Here is a 24,656-nt window from a genome sequence, read left to right on the forward strand (position 1 = left end):
CTGTGAATGTGCAATTGTTTGGTTCAGGAGTACAAAACAAATTGTATAGCTGTATTACTGGGAGAATAGAAAAATAGAAGCATCCACTCAAGAGCCCTCCTTTCCTTGGATGGCCCCATTCCAAGGTCTGTAAGTACAGTTTAATACAAGCCAGTTCCCTGTCTGAGAGGTGAACAAAGCTGTTCTCATCTACAGAGAACTTCTGCATCTTTACTGCTGCTGCCGCCTCATTCCTGTGGTTTAGTCCTAAAGCCTTGGAGGTACTGGCTCTGTGCCCTCATGCACACAGGCTGTGGATGTGGAGTGTGAGTCAGCCACTCCACCCAGCTCCCCGTGCCTGAGGTTACTGCTGGGAGCCACAGCCAGAGCGGGGCTGGACTTTAAATATCAAGAACAACCAGTGGGGTGGATTTCTAGCACTGGTACAGCTTTGAGCTGATTTGATAATACAGATGTAGCTGGAGAGACCAAAAGCAAGATTTGTGAAGGAATTTAGATGTGGATGGAAGCTTCTGAAATCCTATTTAGTGTGACTTAAGTGTGTAAATACACATTGGGTCTGAAGGTGCCATAGTCAGGGCCACAAGGGATGTCTGCAAGAGAACAGGAAGACCAAAGTCAGAGCCCTCCACAGCTTATTTTTTCTGATACAAAGCTGAAGTGTGTATCTTACCTCCTTTTGGGCAGAAACAATAAGGATGTTAATCCCTGGAAGAGTTCCAGGCCAGGCTGGATGGGACTTGGAGCAACCTGGTCTAGTGGAGAGTGTCCCTGCCATGGCATGGGGTGGAACTGGACAATTTTAAGGTTCCTTCCAACCCAAGCCATTTTGGGATTCTAAGAGCTAAGAACTAAGGGTGACATTTTTGGAGCCACCACTGCTACAGCTAGGCTAATGCAGAATGTTTTGGAAAATCCCCTCCTTTGTTGATGAGCAGCCAAATCCTGAAATGCATTATAAATGTATGGTTTTTTTTAAATACAACTCTTGGTCCCTTTTCTTGTCCACACACTGTTATCATGCTCAGAATTGTGTGGAAAGCCATTAACAGGAGCTCTACCCAGCATGAGAAAAACAAACCCTGTTATTGTGGGGACAGGTTGAGTATTCAGTATTTAACCTATTAAATGAAAACTGTTGCCATCTGACCAATGAATGTTGGAAGGATTGAGGCCACGGGTGGATTCTGTAATGAGTCCTGGTGAGATGCCTGGCAGCACCCATGTTCTGAAATTGGGTTTTAAATGTGATTGTTTCTCTTGAGGCTGGCTTTCATGTGCAATGGAATTTATAATGTTAATTTGTTTATGTGATCAGTACTAAATGGAAGAGCCTAAGCAGGGATTCTGGAGGTGAGTTAATTAGTGCAATAGGAAAGGGTATTTGCCACTGTGGAAGGGGAGCTGGGGCACCTGCAAATGCAGGGATCTGTTTGTCCTGCTGATGAAAGACTGAACCAATGTCTGATAGTGGATAAAGGGGTAAGTGGGTGAGGAGTCCTGTGCTCTGGCTGCTCCTGATGTGTATTTACAGGAGTGCAGGAAGGTGACCTTGGCTGGACTCTGTTAGAGATACTCAGAGAGTCTCTGCTAAATTCACAGAATCATAGGATGGTTTGGGCTGGGAGGGACCTTGAAGCTCATCCCATGCCACCCCTGCCACGGGCAGGGACACCTTCCACTGTCCCAGGCTGCTCCAAGCCATGTCCAGCCTTGCCTGGAACACTTCCAGGGATCCAGGGGCAGCCACAGCTTTTCTGGGCACCCTGTGCCAGAGCCTCACCACCCTCACACGGAAGAATTTCTTCCCAATATCCCATCCAACCCTGCCCTCTGTCAATTTGAAGCTCTTCCTCCTTGTCCTGTCACTCCATGCTTGTATAAAAAGTCCCTCCTCCTCCTTTTTATGAGCCCCTTAAATTGTAGATATAGACTCAGTTTTTCCTCTCCTGAAAACACAGTAAGGCAAGTCTATTAAACTCAGTGGGATTTTTATTACCAAGTTCAGTATTATTAGATTTCTCCTTGATATCTATAACTGAAATGACAATTTTTAATGTTGAAGGATGTGGTTAACCTGTGCATAATTCAGAGAAATTGCTCCATAATCTTTCCTCACAGTTCTCTGCCAAAATCTTCCTCATGAACAGCCTGTAACACACTGAATTATGACTGATTATACGGCTGTTTTCCAATAAGGACAAGTACTTGAGAGGGATTTAAGATGAAGGGAACAGACACTGACATTTTCCCTGGGGATTCCAATCAGGATTAAACTCCTGTGTGTCCAGACTGGGCATCTCCAGAGCTCCTCTGTGGCTTCCTGGCATTGTTTTCAAAGTTTAATCAGAGAAGATACTCAGTCATTGTTTGATTTGAGATACTAAATGGATGTGAAATGAGAATTGATTAGGCCATTTTCTACAGAATTTACTTTTAATTCCCTTTTGTGTTATCTTTAAAAATAAATAAATCTATGATAGAGAAATCCTTCAGTGCAGAAATCTTTGTTGTGCAAGATTACAGCTGCCTTCCACTTTTCCTGACAGGATAATTGCAGTTGAATGGTATGCCAGCACCCGAGGGAATAAAACACTGCATTCCTTGAGGCAGAACGAGGATTAAATGCAAATGCAAGTATGTGGCTGACACACCTTTTTAGTTTTGAGACTGCACATCCCTGTTGCACAACATTTTCATGTACAAGAAGTCATCAAATACAGAAGTATCTACCTTGAATGGATCAAACTGCAGTGGAAAACCTGCATTCCCCAGCCCCAAGGTATAACAGGATCTCTGCACACATCCTGATTCTCTACCTCCCACAGCTCTTGGGAGGCAAACTGGCTTTGGATGGCTTTGGCAAAGCATGCAGCAGGGAGTATTCCAGCACAGTCCAGTCCTGTGTCTGTGGGAATAAGTGTGCCTGTGCAGCTCAAGTGTACTCCAAATAAGAAATAAGCAATTTGCAAATAAATAAGGCTAAAGAAGCATCAAGTGATATGAAGAAAGCTGTTATTGCAGAGGGATTGCAGAAATTGTTGTTTCTGGCTCCTCAGGAGTGAGGGATGAGGAATGGTTGGAAGGTGGCTGTGATGCACTGCCAGGGCCTTTTCCTAACCCATCCTGTCACCCTGAGCTGGAAGGAAACCACCAGAGGCTCTGCCCTTCCTGATGTTCTCACTGCCCAGTGGTCCTCTTGGCTGTCCTTCTTGCAAAGGGATGGGAAGGCTCCTGGGACAGAGCTGGGAATGGCTCAGAGCAGCTGCCTGGGCTGCAGTACCCACCCCACACTCTCCTGGCCCTGTGTTGTCTCACCTTCTTATTAATCTCAGAGTCACAGAATCATAGGCTGGTTTGGGATGGGAGTCCCCAAACCCCATCTGGTTCCAATCCCCTGCCACAGGTAGGGACACCTTCCACTGGAACAGGTTTTTCAGGGCTCATCTTCACTAAAATGTATTTCAAAATCTGTTTTCTGGCTTTCACATCAAAGTTTCATGGGTCACAATAAGACCACAGCGCTTTCATTTGGGAGTAGTTTGTGGATGAGATGAGTGATTTTATACTGAAACATCAACTTTATCTTTGCAACAGCTGATTTCCTAAAGACAGCTCATTTGCTACAGCCTTTCCTGTATTTTGGTGAGGGAAATAAAGTTTCTGCTCATCTCTCATTGTGACACTCCATTAATTGTGTATAAAGCTTTCCAGCAGATAACACCGGAAAATATTATTTAGTTTGGCAGCTGTTGGTTTTATGGAAATTATCCCTCACTCTTCTCCAGAGGATATGATTGCAGCAATGTCACCCCAGCTTGCCTTTACTGCAAGGTGTCACTGCTTAAACTGAAACAACTTTTACATGACCTTTTGAAAGGAGAGTGGGGTGATCTTCTCCTCAAACTGTTTTCTCATTTTGCTGTTTCTGTTGGACAGGCTCCAATTTGTATTGATTTGGGATTGTATGAGCAGCTCTCCCTTCCCCAGGGCTCACACAGCACAGCCTTCTCCAGCATTTCTTCCTGCATTTGCCATCTCCCTTTTCTCCAGATGTAGCTTGTGCTGAGCAGGGAATTTTACATGATCAGGTAGGGATGAGACACAGGGGAATGGATGTAAACTAAAAGAAGGACGATTTAGATGAGATATTAGGAAGAAATTCTTCCCTCTGAGGGTGGTGAGGCCCTGGCATGACTTGCACAGAAAAGCTGTGGCTGCCCCATCCCTGGAGGTGTTCAAGGCCAGGTTGGACTGGTCTAGTGGAAGGTGTACCTGCCCACAGCACTGGGTTGAAAATCGATGGTTTTTAAGTTCCCTTTCAACACAAACTCATGGAAAAGGTGTCAGTCCGTGGCTTGGACAGGTTTACCCTAGGCTGGGTTAAGAACTGTTTGGATGGCTGGGCCCAAACAGGAGTGGGGAATGGTGCTGCACACTGGTGGTGTCTCCCAGGGATCAGTATAGGGCCCAGTCGTGTTTAATGTCTTTACTGATGATCTGGCTGAGGGGATTGAGTCTACCATGAGCAAATTTGCAGACAATGCCAAGCTGTGTGGGAGTATGGATCTGCTGGAGGGCAGGAAAGCCCTGGAGAACGACCTGGACAGGCTGGATCAATAGACTGAGACCAAGAGTCCAAGGCTGAGTAAGACCAAGTGTCAGGTCCTGCACTTGGGTCACAACAACCCCATGGAGTGTTCCAGGCTGGGGCAGAGGGTCTGGAAAGTAGGAAAGGACCTGAGGGTGCTGTTTGACAGTGGCTGGACACGAGCCCAGGTTTGCCCAGGTGGGCAAGAGGTCAGTGGCCTTGGCATGTGGCAGCAGGAGCAGGCAGTGACTGTCCCCTGTGCTGGGCACTGCTGAGGCCACCACGTGCTGTGCCCAGTTCTGGGCTCCTCAATCCAGGAAGGACATTGAGGGGCTGGAGCGTGTCCAGGGCAGGGAATGGAGCTGGGGAAGGGTCTGGAGCACCAGGAGAGGCTGAGGGAGCTGGGAAGGGGCTCAGCCTGGAGCAAAGGAGGCTCAGGCGGGACCTTGTGGCTCTGCACAGCTCCTGCCAGGAGGGGACAGCCGGGGGGGTCGGGCTCTGCTCCCAGGGAACAGGGACAGGAGGAGAGGGAATGGCCTCAGAAAACCTAAGGGGAGGCTTGGATTGGATATTATGGAAAAACTGTCCAAGAAAACAATGGCCAGTCATTGAGAAAAGGCTGCCCAAGGAGGTCTGGAGTCCCTATCCCTTGAAGTGTTCAAGGAATGACTGGAAACGACACTCAGTGCTCTGGTGTGTTGACAGTCACAGGAGTCATTGGAGTCGATGATCTTGTAGATCTTTTCTAAACTAGGTTCTGCACTTCCATGATTCTACGCCAACCCTCTCTCACACCGCGCTCCGCAAAGCGCGATCGCACTCCCTCCTCCCACGCTTTAAGGTGAAAAACCCGGTTTTTGTTCCATCCCCTCACACCCCCCTCACGAAATGGCGGCGGCGGGCGGCGCCGGCAGGGGGCGCTGCGGGCGCGGCCATGGCGGCTGCGCGGCGGCTGCTGAGGCGCCCGGCAGCCCCCGCGCGGCCCCGCCGCCATGGCCTTCACGTTCGCCGCCTTCTGCTACATGTTGGCGCTGCTGCTCACGGCCGCCCTCATCTTCTTCGCTATTTGGCATGTGAGTACGGGCACCGTGGAGGGGGGGACCGTCCGAGGAACGGCTCCGGAGAGCCGCCAGGGCGGCTCCGGACGGCTGCCGAAGGAGCGGGGGAACCGCATCCGGAACCGCCCTAGGAGCGGGAATCGGCCTCTCTGCGGATAAAATGGGGTTTTGTACGGGCGTGGGGTGGCTGGGCAAGGGGCAGTGGCTTCCCGCTGACAGAAGGCAGGGATAGATGGGGTGTTGGGAAGGAATTCTCTGTGAGCGTGGTAAAGCCTTCCATGGGTTGCCCAGAGCTGCTCCTGGATCCCTGGCAGTGCCCAAGGCCAGGCTGGATGGGGCTTGGAGCAGCCTGGGGTAGCGGAAGGTGTCCCTGCCATGGCAGGGGGTGGAATTGGATAATCTTTCAGGTCCTTTCCGACCGAAACCATTCCATGATTCTGTGATTTGCTGGCACTGGGAGAGCAGCCAACAGGACCCTGCCTGCGATGAGCTGCTCTGAGGGAGGATGCGATGCTTGGCAGGACGTTTGTGGTGTAAATCTGCCTTTTGTCCTTCATGCTGCATCTTTGTCTTTAACTTTATGTCAAGAAAAAGACCAGTATACTTTTTTTTTTAAATGGATGCACCTTTTTGAGGTATAACCTGCCCTGTGTTATCCTGCTTTGTAGGGAGGTTGGACTGGATGATCCCCAGAGGTCCCTTCCAGTCCTGACAGTTCTGTGGTTCTGGGATGTTTGTGGGCTCAGCATTTACATTGACAATGAGGAAAAATATCTGTTGTCTTTTAAGCTTGCTCTTGCTTTTTCTGGATTAAGGAACCCCATGCCAGGTTCCTGCTGGCCACCAGGAGAATCCTGGGTGAGGCTGGGGTCTGCACAGCAATTGGGGTTGAAAACTGAAAAAGGGGATGTAGGAGATTCATTGCAGGCAGGAAGAGAAAATGTTGGAGAATAGTCAGAGGCTTTTGAATATCTGATGAAACTGCTGCTTTGGTGTTTGTAAAACCTGTTCCACATCTGTCCTCACTGTGAGTTGATGTAGGCAGAACTTAGGTGAAATGTTACTGAGAACAAAGGTAGAAGCTCTGTGCCAAAATGGTACTTTTAATGGAAAAACCACAAAATTGCTCCTTGGGAATCAAAACGCTTTCATTTTTTTCCCTCCAGATTATAGCATTTGATGAACTGAAGACTGATTACAAGAACCCCATAGACCAGTGTAATACACTCAATCCTGTAAGTAGCACACCAAACATTTTGTTTTGCTGAATAAATACATGTAAAGTGCTTATTTTTGGTGTTATCTTGATGCAATCAGCCTGGGCAATAGAATTGCATCTGGGTTGAGAAGCCCTCGCTGTTGGTAGAAGTTCAAGGGAAATTCTTTGTCTGATTCTTTAGTTTCAAGTTGAATATTCTGACTGTTATTAATCTGATGGTGATCTTGTCAGCTGTCATACTAACATTCTTTCAATCTGCTTTCCACATTTTCGGCACAAAGACAGTTGAAAAGGTCAAAAAGATTAAAAGAGTCAAAATTGCATTAAAGGTGTGTACTGCTTTTCAGTTTCATGTTTTTGAACTTCCCTTTCATTTTGTTAGGAACATTTGTAATACTATTTAGCTGTTTTGTTTAGTCTGCCTGTTCATCTGCTCGTTATTTGTTCGTTGGGGTTTATAACAGCCTCATAGATTTCCATATTTTGTGCCAAACCAATTCTGCTTGCTTACCCAGCAACTTGGGGAAAACTGTTACATGCCTGTTAGGTGTCAGAAAATAACTTCAGGCAGAAATAAATTGTGTTTTTTCAAGTCAGATTTACTGAATTCAGATTAGAGGAGAATACTTGAGGGTTTTTTAGGCATTGACCAAGTCAGTTCTGATCTTTTTTTGAGGATTTGGGTGAGTGGAAGGTGGTAGGTGCTATCCTCACTTCTCTGTTCTGTGTTCCAGGATCAGGGGTGTGTCCCAGTGTCCTCTCTCGGATGCAACTCAGACACTCCTTGGCTTAGGAAAAGAATTTGAGGCAAACTATTTGCCTGCATCTCTGACAGGCCAGCAGCGTCAGGGAGGCTTGTTAAAGAACACAGAGGTTGATCCTGCAGCATTTTGTGCCTTTCTTATGGCTTTGCCTTTGTGTGTGCCCAGGCTGAGGGAGGATGCAGGGGCAGCACAGCAGTGTGGCCTGAACTGTAGCTTTAGTGTGTTCTAAGTGAAATACACAACAAAAAATAAATTTGCTGTAACTGGGGGGTGGGGGAGAGGGTGTTATGTGTACAGCACACAAATGAAAGTGAATATTTCAGTGTAAGGAGGGGAGGAGGAGAGGAGGTTTGCTGCTAGGAGAGCTGTGCATCTAACAGTTTCCCTTGCTTGGTCTGTTCCAGTCATCTCTGCTGCAGTGTGGGAGAGGCCAACTCTCATTACATTGATGCATTATGACCTTACTGCAACCTTTGTAGTGTAAAAATGTGCATGTTTAACTGAATATTAACCTTCTGCTGCCCCACGTGCATGGAGTGTCCTTTACATGGCAGCTTTGCAACTGAAAGTCTGAAATAATCTCATATTTGCTGTTCTGTGGAAGCAGGCTAGTCCCCAGAAGTGAAGTTCAGGCTCTTGAGGGGATCTGGTACGTGGTGCTGGACAAACACACGGGTGTGTTGTTTTCCTGTGCAAAGAACCAAATATCTTGGTAGGAATTGAGGCACCTCAGTGGAAAGATTAGCCTAAAATAGTAACTCCTTAGTACTGCTGATTCCTTCTCTTCCCTGCTCCTGTTATAGTCGTGTCTTTTCTCAGCAACCAGATCCATCCTCCCTCACTTCTGTGATAAATATGGTAGGATCTGATGTAATTCATTTTTCTCTAAGACAGGCAGGGAGGATCAAGTGGGGGAGATTAGAAAGAGGCAAGGATCCTGGCGTGGGAGTGGGGTATAATAAACAAGAGAAAAGAAAAACTCATTTTGAGATGTGTAGGTAAATAAATACAGATTTTTCAGGCCTGGTGAATCTGTCTGAGCAGGCTGCCAAATGCATCGTGTGTTGGACAGGGTGGTTCTGCTATAAATAATTGCCATGTGTAAATGGTAAGTATGCAAAGAAGGATCTGGATGAAAATATTTACTTGAAACATTTTGTGTACAACAGCTGAATTTTGGTGGTGTTGATGCAACTTCGCTTTGTTTGATATTCTTCATTTAGAGAATTAGAATGTCATAGGAAAGTAGGTGGTGAGTTGTTTGTAGGTAGCTTTTAGATTTCTAGGAAGATATTCTGGAGTTTTAACAGAAGAAGAGCAGAATGTGTTGTGTGTGTCCATGCACATACAGGTAGACAATTTAAACCTTTGGGTAGAAATGGGGTATTTTCCATGAGGAGGAGTTCTATGGGGCCTGAGTTGAGAAGGTGAAAACTTTACAGGTCTGCTGCTTCTTGCTCTGGAGCCAGGCTGGGAGAGCTGGGGGTGCTCACCTGGAGAGGAGAAGGCTCCAGGGAGAGCTCAGAGCCCCTGGCAGGGCCTGAAGGGGCTCCAGGAGAGCTGGAGAGGGACTGGGGACAAGGCATGGAGGGACAGGACACAGGGAATGGCTCCCACTGCCAGAGGGCAGGGATGGATGGGATACTGGGAAGGAATTCTTCATAATGAGAGTGGGGAGGCCCTGGCACAGGGTGCCCAGAGAAGCTTTGGCTTCCTGGATCCCTGGAAGTGTCCAAGGCCAGGTTGGACAGGGCTTGGAGCAGCTTGGGATAGTGGAAGGTGTGGAACTGGATGGGCTTTCAGGTCCCTCCCAACCCAAACCAGTCTGATTTGTATGATTCCTGGTAATAAAGCAGTGAATAGCAACACTTTGGGGTGACTTGGATAAAACTTAACTCGTGTGTTGGGTGTGAGATTTCACAGCTCTTTGCATGTGTTTACTCTCTGTACCTCTCCATGTTGTTCCTATTAACAACACTAATCTATGCAGCATTCCATGCTTCCTGTGATTCCGTGGTACCTGGGACTGAGCTCTGTGGGCTTCTGCTGGAAGCATGATGCTGTAAAGCATGCACAGTGGGAACCTGTGAGGGACAACTGTCTGCTCAGGGCAGCTCCTCTGCAGACCTGTGTGTGCCACCACGTCACCGCTGGTTTGGTTGGGTAAAGCTCTGCCTGGGGTGTTACATTTTGGGAATATTTCAACTTTGGAAAGTTCTGGATCTGTGAAGACCAAAACAAAGCTGTAAAACAGGAAAACACAAACTTCTTTTTGCCTATAAACTGTTCTGCAGAGCATGTTTCCTACTGATATTTCTCTGTTGCATGAGCAGAAATATCTCAGTGACCTCTTCTGAGTGTCATGCATAAAGCGTGGAATCTGTTAATTTAATAGAAGCAATAAAAAATATTGATCTGACCATTAAATCTAATAAATTTTTCTCCTTGGTTCATGAACAGCATGTGAAAACAGCAAGGCACATAGTGCTGGCTGCTGCTTTCACGTTCCACAGTCTTGTTCTTGTTAGTGTTGGTTTTAAATAATATTTTTAAGCAATCGTGTGCCTCCAAAGTAGCTGAAATGCCACGTTTTGTTTTGTGCAATCGAAACTTCTAACTCACCTTTTTCTTTTCCAGCTTGTACTTCCAGAGTACCTCATCCATGCATTCTTCTGTGTCATGTTTCTCTGTGCAGCAGAGTGGCTCACACTGGCTCTCAATATGCCCTTGTTGGCTTATCATATTTGGAGGTAATTTTGGCGAGTCTGTTACGCTCAGTGAATTGTTACTCATTCTCCTGTTGCTGTCTTCTGTCCCGTGTTCTGTGTCTTGGGAAAACCCAGATGCTTTCTGGGAAAGTTCAGGTCATGGCTGTACAATAAGAACCACCTCCTGGCTTTCTGGGGTGGTTTTTATTCTCTTGTGCTGTGTGAGGATTGAGTTGTGTGTGTTGAAGTCGCTGCCATGCCAGAGGTGCACTGAGACAATTCCCAGTGTGGAATGCCAGTCGAAGTAGCAATTCAATCTCTTCTGCCATTCCTTGAGACATGGGAATTGAATTGCTTCTCTGTAAAGGGAGGACTCTTGTCTCAGCTGTGGCATTCCCTGGTGGGTGGGGGCAGGACTCAGGGTTCCTGTGGCTGTCACCCCACACTGTGCCTCGTTCCAGGTACATGAGCAGACCCGTGATGAGCGGCCCGGGGCTCTACGATCCTACCACCATCATGAATGCAGATATTTTAGCCTATTGCCAGAAAGAAGGATGGTGCAAATTAGCATTCTACCTTCTATCTTTTTTTTACTACCTATATGGGTAAGTTTTCCTCTTCAGTCTGAAGCTTTGGCTCAGTGCAGAGAGAAATACTGTCCATAGGAATGTGATCCTTCTCATGCTGGAAGGGAGCCTGCGAGAGCTGGGACTTTGGACAAGGGTGTGTAGTGATAGGACACGTGGGAATGGCTTCCCACTGCCAGAGGGCAGGGTTAGATGGGATATGGGGAAGGAATTGTTCACTATGCGGGTGGGGAGGCCCTGGCACAGGGTGTCCACAGAAGCTGTGGCTGCCCCTGGGTCCCTGGAAGTGTCCCAGGCCAGGTTAGAGGGGACTTGGAAGCACCCTGGCCTGGCCAAAGGTCTCCCAGCCCATTGGTGGGGTTGGAGTGAGATGATCTGTGAAGTCCTTCCAACTCAAAACATGCTGGGAGTCTGTATGATCACCTACAGTGCCAGCTTTCCTGAAAATAATCCCCATTCACCCCTGGTTCTGCTTTAAAACACAAATCCTAATTTGGTCAGAATTACTATTTTGAATCTCTGTTCCATGACTGTAGACTAAAAATCTCCACATTTTTCTTCTGTTAAGCATAATATAATAAATCCCAGGGTATTTTAATTAAGAAGCTGAAACATTGTTTTCAGAGGAAAGTGTTTGATGTAAATGTGATTTTGTTGAAGTCAAAAGTAGAAGTCATTTTGTCAAATTTTCAGTCACAATCCACATATCTCACATGGACTTGTTCCTTATAATAGACCCTGTTAGAATTAAATGTGTAACACTAATCAAAATGATGCATCTTAATATTTTTTTTTCTTCTGCAGCATGATTTATGTTCTGGTGAGCTCTTAAGAAGACATTCAGCAAGCTTTGTTCCAGTTAAGTGCATGCAAAAGCCACAAAAAACATGGATTCTTTACAACAAGAACCTCTGACCAAGATTAAATCCGGAACCTGACGTTCACAATTGAGTTAGAAAACAATGACTCCCCTATTTTTAAAATATTTCCACATTTTATACTTGTGGAAAGACTGTTTTCTTATATTTTACTGGGACGCTGGAATTAATGAATTATGTGTAAATTAATATAAAGATGACTGGGGTTTGAAAAGTTCTGACTTTGCACTCCATAAGGAACAGCCATAACCTTCAAGTAGGTGTTGGTCACTACTAGCCTTAGTACTCTAGGGATTTGCTGTAGGATGGGCTTTGTAGTGGCTCACTTGGACTTGTGTATCCCACTCTTTACTCTAAACCAGCCCTAGCTCCAAGTGCTTGGGAATGACTGGAATGCTGTATGTTTTGCCCATAGGTGATGTTGGTCTTAGGATATTAATTCATGGACACAAAAGCAAAAATAGTTGTATTTTGGTTTATTTTTTTATTATCTGGTTAATCTTCCCCTGTATGTGCATCCATAGGTCCAGAGCCTTCTGTATCTTCTCCAAACATTAACCCTGCTTTAATCTCGAGCCTGTGTCATTGTGATAGGAGAAGCTGAATTTCCATGGAGGAATGAATTTAAATGTTTTTTTTTTATGTCTGTGCTGATTAACAAATGGACAAACCTCCAACGTTTATCAAGTCCAATGATGAAAACACTCTTGGGTTTAAGAGTAGTAAATACTACAGACTCTTTCAAAGCAGAAGGTGAGATTGTGAAACTGCCCCGCTGTTCCTTAGTGCAATAAATGATAATAAAAAACAAATCTCAAATTCAGCAACATTTCTTTTTTATGTGGTGCCTTTTGTTTTGTTTACAAATTCAGCAGATCCTCGCTGTGTTCATCAGTTGTTTTACAGTAGATTATTGCATTCCCTTTAAAAATAGAATACAGAATTTAATTACCTCCGGAAAAGGGAAGCTCTGATTTCCTGAAGCTTTTTTCCCTGAAGTAAATAGCAGATGGGGCATGGAAAGATGTTTCAGATAAATATTGCATTGTAAATTGTGACTGTGAACAGCTGCTTAATTTACAAGTAATAATTAGGGATCTTTTTCATTTACCTGTGCTGGAGAACAATGCAGAGTTTCCCCGTTCTAGTAAAAACTTTTTTTTTTTTGCATAAACTGTGTATTTGTTCACTTTGGGTCTCTTGGGTGTTAGGGGCAGTGAAAATTGCATGAGTGGCTGCACTGGGTTCCACCAGAAATCCAGATATTCCAACACTGGTGTTGGGCAGTGGCAATGGCTGAGGGAAGGAATATGAAACAGGGCAGGTGTTGTCTGCCTGAAGAGGGAGAAATTTGGAAATAATTGTTACAGATGTCCTGAGTGGGCTTTGGCATTTTAAAAAGCTCTGAATGGCTTTTGTGCCATCAGTTCAGCTGCTTGTGGAGCACTTTGTAGCCTGGTCTGGAAGATCACAGAATCCCAGAGCAGTTTGTGTTGGAAGGGACATTAAATTAAATCCCATGTCATTCCAGCCCCTGCCATGGCAGGGACACCTTCCTCTATCCCAGGCTGCTCCATCCCTGGTTTTGGACACTCCAGGGATGGAGGAGCCACAGCTTCTCTGGGCAATCCTGACAGTGAATCTGCAATGGAATTGCTGTGTGTACAAAATGGCATTTAACAGTTCTGCCAGACTTCACTTAGTGGCCCCACGCTCGTATTGTTGAGGACGTGGTGAAAATGTCCCCCTTTCCCCTTGTTTGTGCTGGGTGTGAATGAACACTTTACTCATGTCACCTGTCACAGGGGCTAAGTGTGGTCTCTGGTTGGAAGTCCTTCCATGGATTGGGACTGTCCTTTCTCCTCCACAACCCTCCCCTTTTCTAGGCTATTATCACACAAAGTTTGGGTTCCCAGGGGATGGAGAGTGGTAGATTCTAGTTTTTATAAATATACTGGGGGTAAGAGAATTCAGACTGTGATAAGTTAAAGTTCTCTTTCCTAATTAATAATAGTCCTGACAGTTTATTGCTTTGTACATAAAATTGATTTTCTCACATTTCCTGTGCCCCTACTGCTCAAACCTTCAGCATTCCATGATTGTTTTTTTCCTCGTGCAACCATAACTTTTAGCTTTTCACTGAAGAATTTTTGAAAGGCTTTTTTGGAAACTCATGAATATTGTTCCTATTGGCTCATTTTTATTTTTCTGCTGCTTGGCTCTTCCACAGATGTAAGAGATGTCTTCAGCCTGTGGAAACAAAGCTCATTAAACCTTTCTTATGTTTGTATGTTTATTAATCCATTATGGAAACAAGACTGGCTGCTTGTAGCCCCTGGCTCTCCTCAACCTTCTAAACAAATCTCTTGTTCCCTTGGCATTTGGGCTGGTTTGAGCCAAATTCCACACGGGAATAAACAATGCAGGCCTGAGACAGCCCAACTGACAGCTGCTCCTGCAGCCCCTCCAGCTGCAAGGGCCCAGCAATATTTACCAAAGTGTTTGCACTGTCCTGCTTCAGCTGGACCTGGGGTGCAGATGGGTATTCCCAGCTGCCAGGGGTGTGGATAACACCATCCCTGTCCTGCAAAGTCAGCCTCCTTTCCCAGGAATGTTGGAGGAGCTCTTGTGTGATGCCTTGCTGGAGTACCAGGCCTTTGGCATTCAAAATGTGGTCCTGATTGTTGTTTTTAGAGTTCTAGGAGGCAAAATGATTATGGAGAAGATAAAGAACATTTCTCTCGCCTTCAGCAAGCTTCCTGCTGAGTCATGTGATAAATATTTAATATCTGAAAGCCATTAGTTGCAAGGATTAAGCACTGAAGCACATATGGGGCAGGGTATTTGCTGTAAATTATTCTATACTGTGAAACTGGAAAAGTTCCTGTTTGCTGTTAGAGTATGGAGGGGAATGGCAGTAAACACTAATCAATCTGCAGAAAGCACATTGTGCTCAAAGTTCAAATGTTAAAAGACAAATTCTGAAGTTCACAAAGCAGGGACTTCTTCAACACCAGGCCCCTGGTGTTGTGTGGGGTCTTGTCCCAGCTTTTGACTTGAGATGGTCCTGAACTTTATCAAAATCCTGAACTTTAGCAAAGCCAGGAACTTTGAATGGATATAGTGAATCAGGAGGGCTGGGGACTGCTAGAGGCCCATTCCTGTGAGATCCTGCCAGCCCACAGCTGATTGTTTACTCTCAGTGCTGGCAGCAGGCAGAAGGGCTGTGCCAGCTCACCCACGCAGCTGCAGCAGTGTCTTCCTGCCACAGTCACCTACAACCCCCCTGCTGGCTTTGTCACAGATTTGTGGTGCAACACCACCTGCTTTTGGAATGAGGAGACTCCTTCCCAAATATCCCTCAACACATGGAGCAGAACCGTGACACTTCACAACAAGTTGTTAGGAGCTCGTAAGGGGTGAGTGCTCCAGCTTGACTTGACTTTGCTTTACAGCAGAGCCGATGGTGTGAGGGTGTTTTTAAACAGCTCCAGAGATGGAATTTCTCTCCAGCTCCATTCTCCCAGCACAACAGCAATGGACACAAACACACTTGTACACGTATTTTTCAGGCAGCGAGTATTAAAGTCACCAAAGATGGGAAGATAGCACATGTTCTCTAGGATTTCCTTCCCCATCCCAATACTTTACACACGGATTTGGAAGGCAGCAGCTGTGTCACAGAGGCAGTAGCACTGAGGAAAGGGCAGGAGAGAGGTGTCTTGTCCAGGAGTTCTCCACACAGGCACAGACGCCGTGGCAGGATCAGCTACCGCGATGCCGATCTCAGCACCGGGTCCTCTGTTGCCAGGTGTGCAGCCAGGTTCTCCCGGAAGTCATGGAGGAAATTGTACTGCTGGAAATGCACAACCAGATCTGCAGTGAGTGCTCTGTGCTTTAGGAAGAGGCACCACCTGTGTTAAAAAGCTGTTTGATAACCCTGGATGAAAACTGCACCCTCTGGTACATTTGTTCTCCGTGTGCTTACTCCACACCCTCTGGGATTTTGCACTGTCAGACACAGATTCCATGGATGTTGACTTGGATCCTGTGCTTCCCCATAATGGCCACAGGTGATGCATCACCCCAAGGTAATGCAAAACGTGGTCCTCAGAGGTGGGAGTTGTCACAATTCAAAGCTGCTTTATTTTGAATCATGGAATCATTTAGTTTGGAAAATCTAAGGTCTTTGAGTCCAGCCATTCCCCCAGCACTACCCCCCATCCCTAAGTGCATCCACACGGCTTTTAAATCTCCAGGGATGGGGACTCCACCACTGCCATGGGCAGCTGTGCCAGGGCTGGATAACCTTTTCAGTGAAAAAAAATTTCTCCATTATCCAACTTAAACCTTTTCTGGCACAACTTGAGACCTTTCCCTCTTGTCCAGTCACCAGTTTACTGGAAGAAGCTGTTTCTTGAAAGCAGGAAACAGCTCAAACCCAGGGAGCAGCTGTTGGAAACACAGAGGTATCTCTGGGAAGTGAAGGAGGGGACGGCTGAGCTCTCCCTGGTGTTTGGACCTGTGTATTACCTGCTGCAGCCCCCTTACCTTGATGGTCTGGATGGCCCCTGATCCTCTCAGGCTCCTGAGGCTCTCGATCACCTGCTGAGGTGCCAGGGTGTCCGAAAGCTGCAGCAGGAGACAGGCAGCCACTGCAGGGGAAAGTGTTTACTCCTGAATGCTGCTGGGCACCTCTGACTGCACACAGCCACTGATTTGTCCCATGAAAACCACCCTGGCAAACCTATCCGTGTCCCAGAGCTCTTGGATCTCTTGCAGAATCCTATTTCTGGGCACTGGCCCATCTGCCTGCTGCTGCTGCCTAAGCTTATGGGCTTTGTAAAAAGGTGAAAACCCTCAAACTATTTTCCCCCTGCCTTCCCAGCAGCATCTGGCATGTAATTCCTAGGCTTTTCAGGAATGAGTGCCAGTACACCCAGTTAATTCCCCTTTGTGTCTTCTGGCCATAACCACACCCCTTCCTCTGGAACACACAGTAACTAACGCTCCTAAAAGCTTCAAGGGGCAACACTGGGATGAATCAGATGCAGAGGAATTGGTTCATGTCCTTTCTATTAACCAGGCTGCTCCTGGCAGTGACAGTTTGGATTGCATCCACAGAGAAGCAATTTGGCTCTGTGGGTTTGTGGGATGGGTTAATCAGGCATGGAGACAAATACTCACCAAGGCATGAGCGTCCAAGGCCACCATAACAGCTGGGAGAAAAGAAAACATCTGGTGTAATGAGCTGTGGCAAACTGCAGCACCCAGGGACCCCAACACATAAATAGATGGACACAGTTCTTGCCTTAATATAATCAAGAGGAGCAGTGGTAAAAAAAAAAAGTCAGAACAAGAATTTCTACATATTTTCTATACCTACAGGGATATATCCTATTTATTCTGCAGACCTTCTGGGTCTTTCCATGGAAACTCCAATTTTAAAGTTCCCCTTCATACCTGCTAACAGTCCCAAAGGCACAGGAGGACAGGAAACAGTAGGAGGATGGACAATTTCAAATTTCTTTAGATCCTATTCCAGATTAAGGGATTGAGGACAGTGAGGAGAAGAGCAGGGTTCTGTGTCAGCAGAAAGACCAAGGACTCAGTGGATGTCTGTACAGGAAGGTGTCAGGGAGATCATTCAGGGAACACAGAATTTGCAAAGCTCTTCCCCCCTCTTCTGAGCTCAGCTAAATAAACTCCTTTAAACCCATTCATGGAAATCAGGAGTGAATTTTGCACTGCTGGAACCCACTGAGTCCCTGATAAATAGTCCAGGGATATGTTATAGACTCATAGAGTGCAAGGGACCTCAGAGTCCCTTCATTCTGCCCCGTGCCATGAGCAGGGATACCTTCCACTGGATCAGGCTGTTCCAAGCCCCATCCCTGGCCTGGAACAATTCCAGGGATGGGGCAGTCACAACTCTGATAAAGAAATGTTTTAGCTCCCAACTCATTCTGTACACCTGATATCCAGGTAGGCTGGGAGCAAGGAGCCCTGTGGTGCCACCCAAAACACACTTTAAAACTCCTGCTGGACAGAGCAAGGGGAAATAGGACATTCTAATCTTGAAATGGGATATTCTGATCTTCTGAAAGGAAGAATTCTCTCCAAATAGCTGCAGGAGGAGGAACAAGCAGACATCACAGCATGAACTAACCCTAAAGAGTGCAACTGCCTTTTCACACCATCCTATTTCCCCTGCCCATACAGCTGGAGGGGAGCTGGCATCCTTTACAGGAACATGGGGTGATGGGGAGGCAGCCAGAACTTACTGTATCATTGTTTTCTGCTTATTTTCCAGGCAGCTTCTGAGCTCTTCCAGGATCTTGCAGCAGGTGGCAATGTCAGGAGCATTCCCATCAGGAATGGGGTGGTGGTGCACACACATCCCGTGCTGTTGGTAGGCGTCCATCAGGTTTGGTACTCGGTACTTTGAGAGCTCTCCTCTGGTACAAAGCACAAAGACATCCTGGACCCCACAGCTCTTCAGTTCTCCTGCCAGCAGATTAGGACACTTGCAGATAAACAAAAGCCTATCAAGCTTAAGGATAAACAGCCCTGAGTCTCTTGTTTAATCTTTGGGGCTGAGATAACAGGAGTGAGCAGTTTTGGTCTCAGCACTCTTTCTTCCACTGAGTGTCTCCCACATTTCCCTTCAGGTAATCCAGGAGAGGAATTTTCTCAGTTCAGAGGGAATCCTGAGAGAAGTGTCACTGGAGAACACAGCAGCACTCAGGACAGCCTGCTATCCACTTCAGAATGTTTCTGGCCCATCTCCAGTTAAAATCACAGAATCCCAGGATGGTTTGGGTAGGAAGGGACCTTAAAGCCCATCTCATTCCAGCCCTTCCACTGTCCCAGGCTGCTCCAATCCCCATCCAGCCTGGCCTTGGACACTCCAGGGATCCAGGGGCAGCCACAGCTCTGTGCCAGGGCCTCCCACCCTCACAAGCAGGAGCTCCTTCCTAAGCCTGACTTACCCAAACACTGTGGGGATTTGCTGTCAGTCTCTGCTCTTTAGTGCTTACAGATGAATACTCAGCACAAATCTTTACATAATTGCCTCCTTTCTACCCCAATTTCACTTTTCTCTGGGAAAAAGGAAGACTACAAGCTTGTAATTCATCTTGGTCCCAGCTGCTCTGAAGATGCCTCACGGGTTCTGTGCAGCTCCTGCCTGGAAATATCCTGACTATTTATTCCATAGTCATGGAATTGCCCTTGACACAAAGAACACTCACCTACATCTTTCTGAAGGTTTCTTCTGATATCCTTAAACCTGCAACCTGAAACAAGTTGTGAACACCTATCACCACTGGGGTAAGTGACATTTATGGGATGGCAGCTGCAGCAGAACAGAGCAGGCAGCCTCCCCCCCAAACCAAAGCAAGGAACAAAGCCACGCCTGAACAAAGCACAGTTCTTGTTTTTGCAAGTGGATCCCTGGTGCAGAAGACAGTTTAAACACCATTATCTGCTTAATACTGTAATGTAATAGGATTAACTAAAGAAATCTGCCCAAGGTTTTAAGGTGCTTTGTGTTTTCCAGATGAAAAGTTTTGGATATTTTAAATCAGGATACAGCATAAAATCCCCCCACAAAACACAAAAAATCATCCAACAAATAAAAGGGGTGAATAAAGATCACTTAAGAGTTGAGTGGAGATTCACCATGGCTGCAGTTTTGATAGTTAAAAATGCAGACAAAGTTTATATGTTTATTTTTTCAACTAAAAAACGTGATCTTGCATTAAGATATTCTCTAGATTAGCTTTGGTGTCTCCAAAACCCTTATTCCAAGGGTAGATTACAAAAGAAGTCACAACACAGAAATTTGGGGTACAAAGTATTACCCCTCTTCAGCTTTCAAATATGCCTGCAAATTTCAGTGAATGCTTCTCACCTGGAAGGGAACATAATCCTAGGAACTCTGAAGAGTAGACAGGAGACAAAGACAACCTATTAGAAAATAAAAAGTAAAATAAATAAAAAGCAGAAGGGAAGATTTCAATTATTTAAATATATAAATGTCTTTGGAGGGGGTGTCAAGAGGGTGAGGCCAGATCTTTTCACCAGTGTCTGGTGGGACAATGAGGGCCAACAGGCACAAAATGAAACATGGGAAGTGAATATGAGGAAAAATGTTACTTTGAGGGTGACCAAAGGTTTGGGTTGGAGGGAACATTAAAGATTATCTTGTTCCAATCCCCTACCATGGGCAGGGACAATTTCCACCAGCCCAGGCTGCTCCAAGCCCTGTCCAACCTAGCCTGGAACACTTCCAGGGATCCAGGGGCAGCCACAGCTGCCCTGTGCCATGGCATCACCACCCTGTGAGTAAAGAACAGAGTCCTGCAACGGGCTGCCCAGGGAAGTTGTGGAGTCTCCTTCCCTGGAAACAGTCAAAACCCACCTGGAAGCGATCCTTGGCTCCTGCTGTGGGTGACCCTGCCTGGGCAGGGCGGCTGGAGCAGCGCCGGCCTCAGTGGCCCCTTCCAGCCCACCCACACCCACTGACACTTCCCCAGCAGCGCAGCCTGGAAGGTGTCCAGAGCCCGGCTCGGGCTTCGCTTGCGGAGAGAAAACCCTCTTGTTTCTCAGGATAGGGATTTCATACAATTCCCTCAGAGAAAGGATCCCACGGGTGTCCCCTCACCACGAGATGTGGAGCGGGCTCGGGTCCTCTTCGGCGGCCTCATCGTCTGAGGAGGCGAAACCGTCGGCTGGCGCCGCAGAGGGCTGAGGGGAGCTCATCGTGGAGCCGGGACCCTCGACAGCACCAGGATCTGGATCCCGATCCGGATCCCGATCCCTCAGCAGTTTCATCATGGCGCCGCTCCCCGCCGCCGCCCGTTCAAATTGGCCCCGCCCACCGGCCCGTCTCCCAATGGGAAGCTGCGGCTCAGCGGGCGCGTGGAAAGCCGAGCAGGCCTTCCCCCCGGCTTCATGAGAGGAGCGCTCTGATTGGTGAGCAGCGAGAAGAGCCGTCTTTAATATGCAAATAGATGCGGTGGTCTCTGCGCTGATTGGGTGAGGCGGCGAGGCGGGAAGGGGGCGGTCTCGAGCCTGGGGGCGGGGCTCCGTGAGGGCTCCGTGAGGGAGGGGCGTGGGCGGACCTCCGCCTCTAATTCCATTTAAAATCCCTCTCGGGGGTGTGTTCATCATTCACTATCCCATTCCTGGTAATCCCAGTGGTTCTTAAGAGTGATAGGGCAAGGGGAATGAATTCACAAAGATATATGGCAGGGTTAGATGGGATATTGGCGAGGAAACTTCCTTGTGAGGGTGGTGAGGCCTTGGCACAGAGAATCTGTGGCTGCCCCGTCCCTGGCAATGTTCAAATATCGGCTTGGAGCAACCTGCCTGCGGATGGCAGAGGGTGGAACTAGATGGGCTTTAAATTCCCTTTCAACCCCAAACGTTCCCTGATTCCATGATAAAACATGGAGAAGGATGTGAGCCTTCACTCACAGGACATGCAAGAGCAGGGATGATCTTGAGCAGGTGCCTTGTGGGGTTTTGGGTGGTCAGTTCTATGTGCAGAGACCACAGGACTTTCTAACATTAGAAGATGAGCTATTTCTGCTCTTTTAAGCCATGAACTTGAAGTCAAATATGCTTGTCATGGTATTGCTTTCAATCGTGCTGTAAAAATAGTTTTTTGAGGCTCTTGCATGGAGTTTTTATCTGAACATAACTAGCTCCAGGGAAGAAAAAATACTTTTGGCTCCTTCTTTCTAAGAGCTGGGCTACGGCCTGTGCTTAGGGCATTCCAGTAGATCTTTTTTTGCAGAATTTCTGGTTTATTCTGGGAGTAACTCTGGCCATTAATCAAGAAGAAGAAATACATAAATGAACAGTGTGGGATTTTATTTTTTAAATTGTATTAAGGCATTTCTACAGGCTGTGCTTAGACACACATAGAGCTGTGAAGGATCCAGTCACAAACAGTGAGTTTTGGCATCAATTTAGAGGTCAGTGCCAGGGAGGCTTCCAAAAATGTTCCAAGTCAAAGGAATGGCTGGGCTCAAATGGTTTGAGCTTGGCAGGATTCCCAGTAGGAGCAGTGCAAGATCTCCAGGTGTGGAGATTTTAAATTTCAGTCCTACATTAGTAACTTTGGTTCCAGAGCTGGAAGCTTTATTGAAACCTGCCTGAGAAGGATTGTAGGAGCAAATTGCTTGAAATGGCAGGATTTAGGATGGGTTCAGGGAATGAAGAAAGAGATGATGAGAGGATCAAGGAGAAGACAAGTTTATTAAAACTCAGAATATGATAGCAGAGGTACAAAAATTACCTTACTGAGCATAATGGGGAATTAAAACAATCCAGATGTTGCAGACTATGATGAGCTATGGGAAGAAATACATCCTAAGGACTGAGGCAGTGTGAGGACAGCCAGTCACTGTAGCTGCAAACATGATTTTAATAACTCAGAAAGACACAAAGGAGCAGGTATGTTGTTTGCTTTTGTTTTTAGCTGTGGTCCCATTAGATATTATGTGCAACACATGTACTCTGATCAAAATGTGAAATTTGCTGTGTTTTTTTCCTCCTGTTATTGATTTTTGCCTGTTCAGGAGAAAGTAATTGCAGACTTGAAGTCTGGGGATTGCAGCTTTATGGAAGTAGCAGCGTGAGGCTGATAAATAAACATAAAAAGAACAGCAATGGTCATGCTCCTGGTCATTCTTTGAAAAGATCAAAAGAATTCTCAGGAATTTGGGTGCATTCATGTAGTGGAAATCAAAATGGTATTGCATGGAAAATAGTGATAATGGCTGTGGAAGAAATAAATAGGGATAGTATGTGTGAAATTTGAACTAGATCTAGGAAAAAAGTTGGAAAAAGGAGCCACAAATCCAGTAGGAAGTCCTGTGAATTTCCTTATTACCCTTGGCATCTTCCAGAATTAAATGACAAATATTGTGTTTATTGGCTGATTACCTATCAGGGTGGTCTGTTTATTTCTTAAATTGAGCTGTTGCCCAGCACATCAAATTGTTTGCTGTGTATTTTGTAGGAAAGATAGTTTTCTGCCAAAAAAAGTGTCCTTTTGACATATAAAAAGGAGAGCATCAACATCAAGGCTTTACACTCTGGAAGTTTTTGTCAGTTTATAGGCTGAGGGCCTGTGAAGTGGATAAAAGACATAGGTTAAAATTTGTAATTTGAACAATTTAGTTGGTGAAAGGTATGATTTAATCAGAATTTTAATTGGGCTTTTAGGCAATTGGCTGGACCAGGAACTGCAGTCAGGTGTTCCTCTGGGTACACCTGGCTCTTGTGTCTGCCTGCACCAAGCAAAGGGAAGAGCTTTACATCCCGAGTTCACAACTTTTCACACCAGTAAAGTGTTGAAATCCCAGACCAGTACAGCCAAGCCTAACCTGGTTTTGCTGTCCCTGGGTCATGGGAAGAGCCCTCATCTCTGGGGACAGTGGAGTGCTGCACCCATGTGGCATCTTCTGTCTGCCATTCCACACTCAGGTTTCATGGACAAAATAAATAATTGATTTACATCAGGTGAAAGCTTGGAATGAATGTGAATGTGTGGCAGAGACAGCCAGGGAAGTGGTGTCAAACAAGGAGGGGAGGAGATTGAAGGCACATCCTCTTAGGTAAAGACAAACCTTGAACAAACAAGCTCTACAGGTGTGAGCTTTCCCTGCAAGGAGATATAAAATCAGATCTGAAATGTCCAAATCATCAAAATAATTTGAAGAAAGAACATTGGTAACTGATAACTCCAGACAATCATCTGTGATGCCAAAGACATGTCACTTCTCCTTTCATATCTCAGTTTCTGGAAGTTTTAGTAAGCCTAATTAATTCATGTGGTGTTCCAGGTCTCTTTGGGAGCCCTCCACCAGTCATATCACCACAACATCCTACAAGGAATCATTTTACTTTTCCAGGTTGTTGTTTATGGATGATAAAAAACCATAGGTGGAGCAGATCCCTGGCAGTGCCCAAGGCCAGGCTGGACAGGGCTTGGCGCAGCCTGGGCTAGTGGAAGGTGTCCCTGCCTTGGCAGGAGGTGGAACGAGTTGGGCTTTAAGGTCCCTTCCAGCCCACACCAGGCTTTGCGGTCCTCCGTCGTTCTCCTCTCTCCTAAACAGTAGAGGGCGATCTTGTATTAACAATTTAGGTTTTACCCCCATCGAAGCCTTTCCCTTACGAATCGTCTTCAAAAGAATGAAGGTTTTTATCTCTAGAAACATACGGGATCAGATGTCTGTATTATTCTGTGTAAATGTTATCTCTGTTAGAGATACTCGCAGTAACTATCAGGTTTTACACCACACACCAACGTCGCTCTATAGTAAGTGAGAATTACTGAAGTGAAACCTTTATGGTACTAATGAGCAAATAATAGAACTCACTGTGCAAGAACACTGTAGAAGTCTGGTGTGTTGAGTAATATCCAAGAAGTCTTTTGAAATGATTTTTTTTTCCGATTTAAGAAAACATTTATCTGGTTTAGTATGGTACATGAAGGTTGGGGAAACCACATACTAAATGTATTTTGTGTTTATTTCAGTCTGGGAAGTGTCTGCCCTTCATCTGTGCACGCAGAGATGCCTGACTGCAAATGGAGGTGCTGAACCCGTCTCCAGTGCTCAGGTGGGGAGCCCTGTTTACACAGACTGTTCTTGTGAGTGTGCACAGTCTGCCTGAGCTAAAGCTCAAAGATCATTGCTGCAGTCACTCAAATGCAAAAGATATGAAGCACATGACTGGATAGAGAATTGATATTATATTCTTTGGTGGTAGAGTTTATGAATTGTGTTTTAACACTTTTATTTTGTGGAACAGTTTGTATCCCTGACATGTCA

At 46.1% G+C, this 24,656-nt stretch overlaps 2 protein-coding genes and 1 long non-coding RNA gene across 26 annotated transcripts in view; 2 read left to right on the forward strand and 1 right to left on the reverse strand.

Moving 5' to 3' along the window:
• The first annotated feature begins 5,509 nt into the window (after positions 1-5,509).
• CNIH1 (cornichon family member 1) lies at positions 5,510-12,634 on the forward strand. 3 transcript variants are annotated; one of them, XM_064423101.1, is made up of 6 exons: positions 5,510-5,664; positions 6,816-6,884; positions 7,150-7,197; positions 10,270-10,382; positions 10,802-10,945; positions 11,732-12,634. In XM_064423101.1, exons 1-6 carry the CDS (start codon positions 5,584-5,586, stop codon positions 11,757-11,759), a joined length of 483 nt encoding a protein of 160 aa, XP_064279171.1. In that variant the 5' UTR covers positions 5,510-5,583; the 3' UTR covers positions 11,760-12,634. The 3 variants fall into 3 exon arrangements, with proteins under 3 accessions (XP_064279171.1, XP_064279174.1, XP_064279172.1); XM_064423102.1 differs by lacking the exon at positions 5,510-5,664 and adding an exon at positions 5,931-6,182; XM_064423104.1 differs by lacking the exon at positions 7,150-7,197 and having other exon boundaries at positions 5,511-5,664.
• Positions 12,635-15,369: 2,735 nt separating this feature from the next.
• On the reverse strand, positions 15,370-20,661 carry CDKN3 (cyclin dependent kinase inhibitor 3). Of its 2 annotated transcripts, XM_064423099.1 has the most exons (7): positions 20,474-20,661; positions 19,721-19,776; positions 19,059-19,103; positions 18,090-18,312; positions 16,993-17,024; positions 16,357-16,460; positions 15,370-15,661 (listed from the first exon to the last, which is right to left on the reverse strand). In XM_064423099.1, exons 1-7 carry the CDS (start codon positions 20,644-20,646, stop codon positions 15,575-15,577), a joined length of 720 nt encoding a protein of 239 aa, XP_064279169.1. In that variant the 5' UTR covers positions 20,647-20,661; the 3' UTR covers positions 15,370-15,574. The 2 variants fall into 2 exon arrangements, with proteins under 2 accessions (XP_064279169.1, XP_064279170.1); XM_064423100.1 differs by lacking the exon at positions 19,059-19,103.
• A 231-nt stretch (positions 20,662-20,892) lies between these two features.
• Positions 20,893-24,656, forward strand: part of LOC135302551 (uncharacterized) — a 139,529-nt gene continuing 135,765 nt past the window's right edge. For all 21 annotated transcript variants that reach the window (XR_010364139.1, XR_010364138.1, XR_010364141.1 and 18 more), the window contains exons 1-3: positions 20,893-20,999; positions 22,150-22,272; positions 24,362-24,444. This is a non-coding gene — a long non-coding RNA (uncharacterized LOC135302551). The remainder of the gene's footprint in view (positions 21,000-22,149; positions 22,273-24,361; positions 24,445-24,656) is intronic.

Source organism: Passer domesticus, chromosome 6 (assembly GCF_036417665.1).
Source record: "Passer domesticus isolate bPasDom1 chromosome 6, bPasDom1.hap1, whole genome shotgun sequence".
Classification (NCBI taxonomy): Eukaryota; Metazoa; Chordata; class Aves; order Passeriformes; family Passeridae; genus Passer; species Passer domesticus.